We start from the raw sequence: 14,310 nt of genomic DNA, 5'->3' as shown, positions 1-14,310 counted from the left end.
GAATGAAGAATGCGACAGTCGGCCAATACAACTTGGCTTTAAACATTGTATTTCATAACTTTTTACATCAGTGTGATCACAATTTACAAACCAAATTATATATGTAAGTTACAGCTTAAAAAATACCGGTGAGATCTATATGGAACTCATTGATATTTCGAACAGATTTTTCTCGTTTGTTTACACATAAAACTACTTATAAGTCTTGGACGTTTTTGGTTACAGGGTTTTTAGTAAGATATGAGTCACATAAAAATGTGAGGAAAAATACCATCAATATTGCAGTTAATCTCATTAATTATTGATGAGATACCATATATATTTTGTGTGTAAAATCAACGAATGATTTTATTACTTTTATTTTGTTCAGTTTCATATTCTAAATGTTGTAGCATACAAAAACAAAATTATTCAATAGGACGATGTAATACGTAGATCCCACTAATAGTAATGAACATAAAAGCAAGTTGTTAATCTAAAGGTTAGCAATTCCGGTTATCTTTCTTTTGATTAGTTTATTCAATTTTATTTTAGTAGGCTATGAATGTTAGAAAGAGAGAAACAGAAATTATCTGCTCTCATCTTCGTTTCCTAAACGGTTCAGAGCTCGATTCAAGGAAGGAAATATTGACAAATAAGTAGATGATGTGGTGTTCGTTCTAGGAACTTTGACATCTTGACATCTAGATGACCCTGGTTCGTATTCCAAACACATAGCTGCCACTAAGTCCGAACTATAGCCGTTTATTGACGAAGTAAAATATTCTGCTTCATTCGGACTGCAGGAAACGTCGATTACTTCTACAGCACATTTCCGGTACTTTCCAAAAGAACTAAATGCAACAATGTATTATATTTATACAAATAATATCATATCACAGTGTTAACTAATGTTTTAGCATTTCAAGTGTTAAGCTTTCATGGTAATGTTGGGAAATAAAAAAAAACAGTAAAAGTTACAAGCGATGCAATGTGAAATCAGTGACACATTTTTTAAAGTGTCATGCATAATAAACATATTCTGACACACACACAAACCAAACTATAAATAACTAAATACAGTTTGATCGATGAAATCTTACAAAACATGGTACATTTTACAAAATTATTATTGACATTATATGTCATTTATACTTTCTGAAACAAACTTACCAGAGCCTTCATAAAGAAGAAAGTATTTAAAATACGTAAGTTATTCCCATAGATAATATTACCTGAATTGCTATTCAAAGACACTAATTGTAGACTACTAGAAGAATAAAGTGAGAAAGGTAATATTTTCAACAAATTAAATTAATTGTGATTATATTGTTGTGGATTATATATTTATTACTTTAATGCTTAGTTTATAAGAGAAAGTTATTTTAAACCATGTAAAAATTGTGATATCTAGACGATTCACTAAATGTTTAGACCTCTGTTAAATCTCGAAACTTCCTAAAAAACAAATAAATATTAAAATGTCAGTTTCAGTGGATTAAAGTTAGTCATTTAGTTTAGAGGCCGAAATTTTCATGAATCTGCTAGACTTCACACAATTATTACATAATGTGAAATAACTATTTCTAGTAAAGAAAACATTAAAGTGATAATACTATGGCCTATAATAGTAATATAGCCCACAATAATATCAATGTTTGAAATTTGGTAATGTTATCCAGATGCTACAAATAATAAGCGCTTAAGAGCGAGTAATTATACATAAATATGCGGATTATGATACGAGATTTCTTGTTCTCATTATACTAGTCTTCAAAAAGAAAACGAATGCAGGAGTATTTATGCATATCATACATGTTGTCGATATTTAAAGCTGTACTTGAGCACTTAAAGGATACTACCTCAGTGGCATGCGGTATGAATAATATTAATTTAACTATAGTAAGCATGGCTTACAAAGGTCATCCACTTTTAAGCAGCGGTTTGTGAAGATAACTGATTAACGTATATCTAACCACACTGGTCAATGTATAAAATGTTTTTTTTAATGAGAATTATATGAATACTGTTGATAAAATTATTTCGTGTAAAATGATAGATATGTCTTTTCTCGTAGACCATACTTTTTATCGTGAGATCACAGAATTGACAAGTACATCACTGTAAATTGACAACTTTCACTATGGTATTCACACTGCTTACTGTTCTAATGATGTAATATCGTAGTATTGAACACATTACACATTCTTTATATTGTCCAAGAACAGGGTAGTGTTAACTCTGCCTCGTCCAAAATGTTAACATATCACATTTTCTTTCATCACTAAAGCAACCAAAGCTTTGATCTTTTATGAAATAGAAATGAACGGTATTGCATCATATTGATAACATTGTTCTAATTAGAGCAAATATCTAATTTCTGTGAATATTATAACGTTTACAAATTCTCAATACCTATGTGAGAAGAATCTCATTTTTACAGCTGTAACCAGTGTTCTGAAGAGCAAATTCGACGAACACAGATGGATGACACTGTTATTTCTTTATGTGCCTAAACAATTACATCCTCAAGAAGTTAAACAATGGATATATCTCGGTAAGTTGTATTTGTAAACAACAGTAGTTTTAAACTACATATGTAGAAAGCACTAATTCAAAAACAAAAAGTAACTTTCAAATGTTATGAATGTACATGTAGTTTTTGTTTGTTTGTTTTATATTTGAATTTCGCGCAAAGCTATTCAAGGGCTATTTGCGCTAGCCGTCCCTAATTTAGCAGTGTAAGACTATAGGGAAGGCAGCTAGTCATCACCACCCACCGCCAACTCTTGGGCTACTCTTTTACCAACGAATAGTAGGATTATTAACCGTAATATTATAACGCCCCCACAGCTGAAAGGACGAGCATGTTTGGTGCGACGGGGATTCGAACCGCGACCCTCAGATTACGAGTCGCACGCCTTAACCCACCTGGCCATGCCGGGCCTACACGTAGCTTTCTATACCGTTATGAAAAATGCAAAAGCGGATTGCTTCGTTTTTTACTGACTAATAAGTTCAGTGACAAACAAAATTAGTTCTTCGTTGTTAAACTTAAAGTATAGTCACCATGTAACTATTTTCGGGGTAAAGTATATTCTGTAATGATAAAAGTTGTACAGTAGAAGTGATAGATTTATAAAATGTGAAAGAAAATAAGTGTATTTTCTTGTAGGTCATATCTTTTATCGTAAGAAGCAATAAAATTTTATTGTTTTGTCAAGAAATTCTCTATTGTTATCACAGTTAATTTACAGATTTTATTCTTAAACTCTTCAAAGGTAGGATGCATACACATTATTTTTTTATAAATCTTAGATAAATTCGTTATTTTATGATGTGACGTTTTGTCACTGAATTTTTCAGTGTGTGTATGATACTTGTGAAGTCTGAGACTTTACGTATATAATTAATATTTGCTAAGCATAATTTGGACTATGATGAAACGTGATTTTTATATATTACAATCACAAAATATTGATATGTAATTGATGACTAATATATTTGATAATATTTTTATACAGCGTAAAGGAAATGAATAATGTAACATATGTTACGGAAACATTGTTTCAAAATCTATGTGACCTAAATGCCTGTTTTGAAATAGTCACTACTTTTTCCGATCCTTTAAACTGAAATCTTACACATTTAGTTTCCATTAAATACACAGAGTAAACAAATAGTGCAGTACCACTGTTGTTATAAAATAATTATTTCTTGAAAAGAACTCAAAACTCAAGTGTTTAGGTCCTTAATTCATTTATTTACGTAGTCTCATGATAATTTCATTGTTTGATTTTACATATTTTTATACACATGTGAATAATGTGTATTTGCAGTGTATTTATAGGAAAAATTTAGTCTATACAAATATAGACTGAAATGAACAAATAGTAGTGTGGACATAATGTTGAAAAGTTGTATGAAACTAATACTTTGCTGGTACGTTATAAGTTAAGATGTTTACGTAAATAGTATATTAGTGCTAATAAAGTTTTCAGCATGTATGATGCTTCTAAAGTCTGCGATTTTGCATTGTTGTTGTAAAATGTATTCTGTAATGATAACAGTAAATATGCTGAATTTATCAAATTAAAAAATAATCACTTGATTTATAATTAAAGGTTCTTTTAGGATTATGATTGCAAACTCTATATAGCAAAGCTAATTTATTTTCCATTGGATTCTGTGAAATACAGTAATTATACACAAACCTTTCTTGATTATGAACTATGTTTATTTGTGAATACAATTATTTTATGTTTCAGTTAACTAATACATTGTATCTAAAGTGATATTTTGATATAAATGGAAATGGAATATCTGTTTTGTCAGAATCTTAGTACGTCAGTTTTATAAAAACAAAAGCATTACTTGTTTTAGCCGAAGGTGAATGCGTGACGGTCAATCCACCATTTATTAGTAAAAGAGTAGCCCAAGAGTTGGCGGTGGGTGGTGATGACTAGTTACTTTCCCTCTAGTCTTATACTGCTAAATTATGGACGGCTAGCGCAGATAGCCCTCGAGTAGCTTTGCGCGAAATTGAAAAACAACAAAAAATAAAAACATTCCAGTAAACACCAAATTTATTCAAAAACCAGAAACAAAACTAAAGTCCATACCATATAAAAACTACACTGACAAACATAACACCAACATAATTTATAAAATACAATGGAACAACAGTCATGCCTTCTGTATTAGAGAAACAAGTGAAAAAACGGAAACTAGATTCAAAGAACACAAAAAACACCTTCACATGTTTCTGAACACTGCAAATCAAATAAACACAACATAACCACAGAAAATTCCCGGATACTAAGTAGGGAAACAGATATAAACAAACGTAAAATCAAAGAAGCCTTACTTATACAGCAACTAAAACCAAAATTAAACCAATATAAAGCAACCTTTATACCCATACAATTAATAATGTGACACGCAACTGCAACGCTCCCTACAATTTCATACTTGTTTATGCTCTCGTGCCTAAGATGTGTGTCCGGCAACTGTCATTTGCAAACTCTCTTTATTAACCTGAAGATGACCTAGGAAGGTCGAAACGTTGTTCTCAGCTTATCAATAAAAGTGTTGATACCCATACTAGCCGTTCTAAAATATATTATCGACCTTTGTAAAACGCGTGTAATATAATTATATACATAAATGAAAGTTATATATACAAGTCGAGACAAGTTGAAGATTTTTTACTTATAGAAATATCGCCCGCCTTTGTAAAACATATATAATACAATTAAATTGTAAGAAAAAAAACTATAAAGTTGATGATAACGAAAAGAACAAGAGATTGAAATAGCAATTGTAAATTAGATCAAATATTAATTTTATGTTCTTACTTGCTACTGTAACGTTAATTACATGTTGGAATACGTTGATTTACATCATCCTCTGGTAGTTTGCTTGTAAACTATCTAAGTTGATTACCTCATCATCTTACCCTCTGCTCCAACAAAACGCCCTCTGGTACCACTTCACGGAAATATGAACCTTTGTAATGTATCCTCTGTTCTTTCACATATTACTTAAGACTTATATAACCCTCAATTGTCGACAACCTTTGTTTCTTATACAACATTTATATAACCCTCTGGCGGCACCCAATGAGATGACATCCTTTAAGTATCCAAATACTATTATAGCTAATGGTTGGACATGCACAGTTGCTTATTTTAAGTGTTCAATATGAAAGTATTATTTATTTTATACTGTGCAAGAGTTAAAGTAAGTGAAAAGTGAAAGCAAAAGTGTGTTTTGTTTTGTTTGTTTGGAATTAAGCACAAAGCTACATGAAGTGCTATTTGTGCTCTACCCAGCACAGGTATCGAAACCCGGTTTTTAGCGGCGTGAACCTGCAGACATACCACTGTGCCACTGAGGGCGAAAGCAAAAGTGAACAATAAAAGTGAAATTGTACTGTATGTAAGTTTAGCCATTATGGGCAATTACTAAAATGAGTTTCACAACTTGTATTGTAGTGACAGAGATATAGAAGAACATTTTGTCTTGTCAAAAGCTACTAACTCATTTGTGTGGACTTTAAGGAAAAGATAACAATTAATTAATACTCTGGATATAATTGTGGTAACCAACAGTTACAGTAGTGATTTTAAAGTGACTATCACAGCCTTGTATTATGATAAAAGTGCAGAGGAGAATAATTTATCTTGTTAAAGGGTGTTCTGAACTAATTGAACCCACCTATACAGGCTTTGTCGAAACAAACATTTATTTAAAACTCTAGATAGAACTATAATAACCAACAGTGTAAACAATATTTGTTCATATATTTGATTTGATTTGAATATATTATTTTAAAACACGTGGATTGTGTGCTGTCCGTTTATTGTTGAAATATGTTGCCAACATATCACAGGCACCTACTGTAAAGAATCTCGGCTCTTCAACCTGACACAAATGCTATCCAACTGCAACAGTTTGGTTATTTATTTTGTTTTAACACTAACTAAAGTATAAGAATCACAAATATTTAGTATGAGTAAATTGTGCATGCTATAGTGAACAAATCAACTCATCAAGTAAGAAGTAGTATTAAAAGTCATACCTTGTTGGAATACTTACCAGCAAATAGTTGGAATCAACAAATCAATGTCAATAACAGAGACCAATTCTAGATCAAGAATGAAATTTTTCATACAATCTCTTAACGGCTGGAAAATCTTTTTTACACAGTTAACATACTTCAAGTAATCTGTAGCAAATAAACCAAGACAATATATAAATTACTCGACAATAATTAGATAAGTAATAACTTGTTTAGTTGGCACAGAAATGTTAATTTTTTAACGCGATACCCAACATGTATGTACAAAGTAAATTTTTATGCCATGTTATATCGTTCACATAATCATTTTTTCTGTTACACTCATGTAAATGTTATAGTTTAATTTGTTTATTATTAAGTATTAAAAAATATGTAATTGTGATTTACCAATAACAGGTACGGAAACCAAATTTTTACAGTTATAAACTTTCAGGCTTATCATTGAATCAACAAAAACAATACTGTTGATCAAAATATCAAATTATTTATTTATTGTTAGTGAGTATAATATAGTTAATAACTGAGAACGCTGTATTTGAAAAAAAGTAACCAGCTGTCTAGAGACATCGTAGGATAAAGTAGATCAAACTTACTGTCTCTTTTCTCACATCTTTCTTTGTTTTGGCTTATAGCACCCTGGATAAATATTTGAGATAACTGCCCAACCAATGAATCCAAGCACAAGTCTGAATATTCTGTGACACATTCTTCCATTTCTTTCTGTTGTCTATGAGTCGGAAATATTGCAAACATTTGTTAAAGTGTAAATGCTTTTTTATAAGCCGGGGAAACATGATTATAATTATATTCGCCATACGGCATCAGTGCCAGACCTGTTACATTTTAAACACTACATTATTTATCCAGTCCCTTAGGATTTTCAAGAATTATTACAAAAGTAGATGATAACAGTATTCCAGTGTTACGTATTATAATTTATTTCGGACGATTCTCCGATTTATTATATTACGTATGTTAACGTGTTGTAATACTAACTTAAATTTTGAACTTGAACTTAGTAGTTAATTAAATGTTAATATGTATTAAATTAATGTTATTTGCCAACACATATATATGTTCATTATCAAACATAAAAACAATACAATTTATAATAACGGTTAATACTAATAATTATTTCAAATTACGATTTATATATAAGAGTTTTACAAACTTGCAGACAACACAGAGCCTTATATCCAGTCTGAAACTAAATATTTTATCGACAATCCAGATCCACGATGAACTAATTAGTTCTGAGTTGATATTGTCAGACCACGCTTAAGCTAACCAGATGCCGTTTATTGATTGGTCTCACACCGGGTACCGATAAACGTATTTAATATTTTTCGTAGAAATTCTAATATCCAAAGTAATTCACTGAAGTTGAACAGTTTGTAATGTTCGAAATCTATACACGTTCCTGGTCAAATCTGTAGTTTTCATATTAATAGACTTTAATCACAGTTTTCTAAGCCTATAGCAAACTGACTGCAGCTGACGAATAATATTCTCTCTTCCTTTTGGTGCGTTATTTTGATACAAACCATGCGAGTCTCTAGAACTTTCACCAAAGTTTGCTTGATTACAATGATCTAACGTGTTTTTTAAAACAAATATTGTTTCTTCTCACTTTTAAGAATTCTATACAAGTTTCGAGAACAGGCGAGACTTGCTTAATACACAGTTAAGAATATACGTCACAGACAAAAAGAAAACGACACAAAAATAAATATACGCACTAAAATAAATGAACAAAGTAAATCTGTGACACCAACCACAGTGTTTCTGTTATATTTATTGTTGCTTCTCCTAATTGAGAGGTCCCCCGTTGGGACAGTGGTAGGTCTACAGATTTACACCAACAAAAGCAAGGGCTCGATTTTCCTTGATGGACAGAGCAGAAAGTCCGATGTGACTTTGCGATTAGCAAATCATCACACACACACACATCTAATTGAGAGCTCTTCAGGCCAGCAAATACAGTATTGAGCAAAAGCGTCGTCAGCAATGGATATAGCAAGTATATTGTGGTTGAAATACTATCATTATGAACTTTTCTACTTCGTAAAAAATCCTCAAGAGAATGAATGAATAATAATGTAATAGGCTTAATACTAATACAAGAATAATTACTGAAACTATGAATTATACTATATCCTGCAAATTAATAATAAAAATTATTTTTACACATTGCATTGAAAATGAAATTTTACTTCTGAATTAATCCGAGCTACTCTAAGAAATAAATAAAAAGTAATAATATGATATTGCGTTGACTTAAGATTCCATTTTTTATGAAGATCGTTTATTTATCTCTTTTCCATAAATACCGAACAAAGAAATATGCATATTACATAAATTATTCAGTATGAATCCAAAACGAAATAATTATGTATAAGTTAATCATATCAAGGACACTTCATCTAGACATATGGAAAATTAATTATATGATGTATGTGTTTTTAAAAAGTAATATAACATTTTATTTACTTCCATTATCATGAAACAGGTTGATAAATAATTACATTTTTCACAAAATAAGTTGCATTTTTCACTTTCTTTTATGCATCAAAAACAATATTTCACTTAGCATAGTTTTACGTACCAAAAGTAGAAAATAGATAATGGATTTTTTAAAGCTTTTACAGGTTAAAAATGTTTGTTACTTTATACCCTTTGCATTTTATTTTTTTACCTGCAATATTCTTCAAGTTCTTCAGTATTTAACGGAATTAGAGCATTATAATTGTTAAATGGAATTAGGAGACTGGCACAGTAATCAGCCTTTTCTTCGGAGCATTCTGTCTGACATCTGATAGCATGGAACACTAAATATTTTAAAGACAAAATAACACATTGGCTTGAATTAACCATCTGATAACCAAGCAGCTATAACTGTATCAAAAATTTCAAAAAAAAGATATCAATATAATGTTCCAATATTTATATGTTATATAGTTGTATATATAATACAATATCAGAACTTTACACAATAAAACATACAGCCTTAGTAAATAATATGGTTACATTAGTTGGCTAAGGCTAAAATTTTCAGTTTCTTATTCTAAATGTTAGAAAACAAATTTATTACCATGGCCAATTGGTTAGTGTGTTCAAAGTGTGAATTCGAGAATTGGCAGGTCATGTCACACTGTAGAGAATACGTTTCTGGACTGTGAGGCCGTGGGAACGCTATAAAGTAACTGTCAAATTCCACTACTTTTTTTAATTTCGCGCAAAGCTACACAAGGGCTATCTGCGTTAGCCGTCACTACATTAGCAGTGTTAGACTAGAGGGAAAGCAGTTAGTCATCACCATCCACCACCAACTCTTGGGCTACTCTTTTAACAACAAATAGTGGGATTGAATGTCACATTATAACAATCTCACTATTCATAGGTTAAAGAGTAGTCCAAGAGTTGGCCGTGAGCGATGATGGCTAGCTGCTTTCCCTCTAGTCTTACACTGCTAAATTAGGGACAGCTAGCGCAGATAGCCCTCGTATAGCTTTGCGCAAAATTAAAAAAAAAAAAAAAAAAATATATATCTCTCTCTATCTATATATATGTTGCAATGTTTTTGCATAATTATGCTTTAATGGGTTAATATAGAACTTCAACTGACGAAAACGCTAGTAAAAATCGTCGGAAACTTGTAACATCGAAAACTTCATTATAAAGAATAAATTACGTCAAATCTAAAGTTTAATATCATAGGAACTTTTAAAGAAGTGGAAAATAGTGTGTGTATTTTTTATACCAAAGCCACATTAGACAATCTGTTGTGTTTATCTAGAGCGGTGGTTCCCAACCAGGGGTGCGAAATAACATTTCAGTTTTTTTTTTTTTTTATATTAAGGGTACTATCCTATATATTCAATTATTACGTTCGATTTTATTTCATTAAAAACTAATTACGAAAACTTGTTTTGGCCACCTTCACCTTTATTCTTAAATAAATAATTACTGTGAAGGGTGCGAGAACATATTAAAATTTTTTAGGGGTGCGGGGTATAAAAATGGTTGGGAACCACTGATCTAGAGGAATCGACCCCCTGGTTTTAGCATTGTATTTGTTTGTTTGTTTTTTAAATTTCGCACAAAGCTACACGAGTGATCTGCGATAGCCCTCCCTAATTTAACAATGTAAGACTAGATGGAAGGTAGCTAGTCATCACCACCCACCGACAACTCTTGGACTACTCTTTTACCAACGAATAGTGGGATTGACCGTCAAATTATAAAGCCCCACGGCTGGGAGGGCGAGCATGTTTGGTGTGAGAGGGATATGAACCCGCGATCCTCAAATTACGAGCTGAGCGCCCTAACCACTAGGCCATGACGAGCCGCTGTCCCACAGAGGGACGAGAAGAAAAGAGGAGGGGGCTCTGGGTTAAAATTAGTTTCCCAATCTATGTAGATTCTAGGATTTTACGTTTAGAATATTATATTTTATTCCTAAATTGCAATAAGTAACCAAAATACAACAGTGTAATTTGTTTTTAATATATATAAATATACAATGTTATCGCACATGAGATCTAGTAAGAATCTGTTTAATTGTAGAATTTGATAACTAAAGTATCAATAAACTCCGCTGCTGCTGAGAGTTTAAATGGAAATTTAGACATCTTGCAAACATATCTTGTAGAAGTCAGTCTCTATCTGTCGGTAATTTTTAATAATGTGATCGAAATTCGAAATGTACCGAAGTTTTTGAATTTATTGTCAGACTATTTTCAAGAAGTAACATATTACTCTCCTTAACTTTCGAATGCACAGACTTAATAAACAATTTATGGGTGATATAAATTGTAATTTTCTGGAAAATTGTGTTTTTTTTTTCGTAAGATTATATCTTATATTATTTCCTGATAAATATATTTAAAGTTAAACATATTCATAATATTAATCATAAAATATAATCCGCATCACACCAAACATGTTCGTCCTTTCAGCCGTGGGGTCGTTATAAAGTAACGGTCAATCCCACTATTCGTTGGTAAAAGAGTAGCCCACGAGTTGGCGGTGGGTGGTGATGACTAGCTGCCTTCTCTCTAATCGTACACTGCTAAATTAGGGACGGCTAGCGCAGATAGCCCTTGTGCAGCTTTGCGCGAAATTCAAATATAATAATCATGAATGTATTATATTTTATTGTTCAACAATAAAAATTTGCCTAACAAACGGTAAAATATTTACATTTTGTAGGTATGGCAAGACTAATAATTTTGAAGGAAGGAAATCAGTCGTAGCACCATAACACTCGTCATTTTCGCTAATGTATAAACTGTCGTTCTTATAATGGACTTGTAGTTTCAAATGCGAGATTATTTTGTTATATTGCATGAATTCGACTGCAACTTGGCAATTCTGAAATTCAGAGCTCTGCACTAGGCTTAACCCACAACGAGAAAGCAAAATACATTCAATTCATGACCTTATAGTTTGTGTTTTAATCTTTTTCAAATAAAAAAAGAAAAATGCCAAGAGACATTATTTCAGTTACTACTAGTGCTATAAAAAAACAACTAAAAGTTAAATTAGAAAAAAATGTTTTGATTCGAAAACTATACCAATTTTGAATAAACAACCAAATATTTACGTCCAGTCGAAGCTGTTATTTCAATATATTTGATATAATTGTTCTATTTTTTAAATTATTTATTTTATTTTTAAAGGTTTGTTTTTGTTTGTTTGTTTATTTTCGCACAAAGCTACTCGAGGACTATCTGTGCTAGCCGTCCCTAATTAAGTAGTGTAAGACCAGAGGGAAGAGGCAGCTAGTCATCACCATCCACCGCCAACTCTTGGGCTACTCTTTTACCAACGATTAGTGGGATTGACCGTCACATTATAACGCCCACACGGATGAAAGGGCGAGCATGTTTGGAGATGCGAACCCGCGACCCTCAGATTATGAGTCGCACGCCTTAATACACTTGGCCATGCCAGGCCTTCAAGGGCTTATGCAACTTGAAAAAATGTAATTGCATTTAAAATCTGCCTTTAAGTAGGCTTTGTGGTTTATTATTTTTGAAAAAGTGATTAAATACTAAAAGAAGAACAAAAACTTTTATTTTTAAAAAATAAAAGTTTATTTTCTATAACGACACTTGTTGTAGCACCAAACTGTATTATTCAGTAACTGAAGTACATTGTTTTGCTGTTGTGTTTTTTTATTTCGCGCAAAACTATACGATGGTTTTCTGCACTAGCCATTCCTAATTTAGCAGTGTAGGACTATAGGGAAGGCAACTAGTCATCACTACTCACCGCTAACTCTTGAGCTACTCTTTTACCACTGAAACTGAAGTATATACTTACAACGTTTGTCGTTTTAGCAGTTTGTAGCTAAATAAAATGCGTGACGAGATTTAAGGGTGTGTGAGAACAAAAGGCTTTGCTTGTTGAGGAAGTTTTTGTCTCAAACGGTGTCGCCCGGCATGGGTAGGTGGGTTAAGGCGTTTGACTCGTAATCCGAGGGTCGCGGTTCGAATCTCCGTCACACCAAACATGCTCGCCTTTTCAGCCGTGTGAGCATTATAATGGTACAATCAATCCCACTATTCGTTGGTAAAAGAGTAGCCCAAGAGTTGACGGTGGGTGGTGATGACTAGCTGCCTTCCCTCTCGTCTTACACTGCTAAATTAGGGACGACTAGCGCAGTTAGCCCTCGTGTAGCTTTGCGCTAAATTAAAGAAATAGAAAACAGTTAATTTTATTTGCTACAGAGAATTTTAAATTAATTTGAACCTTCCTTAATTTCACTTAACGATGCACTGCATGATAAATGTAAACTGTATACATGTGCGAGTGTGTGTTATAATGTCCCAACCTGAATGCAACATGATATTCATTTTGGACTTGTTTTTAACGTTTAGTACATAATTCACTACAAAAAGGTTAAAATATTAATGGTAAGAATTACTTTAACTTAAGAACTTACCACAAAGTAGCAGAACAATTCTACAAATAGAGATCATCTTGTCACGCTACTCCCCGTGTTTAAGTGTTGTCATGTATTGAGTTTATAAAATGTTCTTTGTTATATCAGAATACAACAACACCCTTACCTGTTATTTTTTCAAGGTAAACTTCTTCTTGAGAAAGAGAGCCTGTCGGCCTTAGGCAACAGTATAATTTAAGTTACCATTCTGTATACATATGCATTCGTTATTACTGGCCTTGGTCCACATCTATTTTAAGCCTTCAAACTTAGAAATTAAGCTAAAAAATAAGCTCAACAGTTTAGTCATTCCTAATAATTTGCATCAACGATTGTATTCTCAGTGTTGTATTAAAGTTTAGGAGACTGAAAATATCTTATTTATAAAAAGAAACCTTATTTTAACCACGTGTATTCTCTTTAATACAGTTCTCGTTTGCATGCTTTGTCAATCCTTATTTTTAATGTAGTAGTCGCTATGTAGTCAATTTTTAAATCATAAGTTTTTAATTAATAAGGCAATGTATGTTTGTTTGTTTGTGTTTTGTTTTTCTGCACATAGAGAAACACGTTAAAATTTATTCCAATTATTTATATATTTCTAGACAGAAAACAGGAACACAGCTATGTTGAAAACAAACAAAAACCTAAAAATAATTGCAGTGACATTTATCTTTTACAATAAATAAAATACTCATTAAACGTCTCTCTAGTTGAGTATTTCAATATGATTTTGAAGCTTCGCCATAAAAATAATCTTGAATTGTTGATATGAATATTAAAAATTAAAGAAACGATT

General features: G+C 31.8%; 1 protein-coding gene across 1 annotated transcript; it reads right to left on the bottom strand.

Moving 5' to 3' along the window:
• Positions 1–319: 319 nt before the first annotated feature.
• LOC143252879 (uncharacterized) lies at positions 320–13,649 on the bottom strand. Its single transcript, XM_076505686.1, has 5 exons — positions 13,512–13,649; positions 9,258–9,390; positions 7,156–7,289; positions 6,580–6,709; positions 320–833 (listed from the first exon to the last, which is right to left on the bottom strand). Exons 1-5 carry the CDS (start codon positions 13,546–13,548, stop codon positions 569–571), a joined length of 699 nt encoding a protein of 232 aa, XP_076361801.1. The 5' UTR covers positions 13,549–13,649; the 3' UTR covers positions 320–568.
• Positions 13,650–14,310: the final 661 nt, after the last annotated feature.

This window comes from Tachypleus tridentatus, chromosome 6 (assembly GCF_004210375.1).
Source record: "Tachypleus tridentatus isolate NWPU-2018 chromosome 6, ASM421037v1, whole genome shotgun sequence".
Lineage (NCBI taxonomy): Eukaryota > Metazoa > Arthropoda > Merostomata > Xiphosura > Limulidae > Tachypleus > Tachypleus tridentatus.
This window is presented reverse-complemented; position numbering and strand designations above follow the sequence as displayed.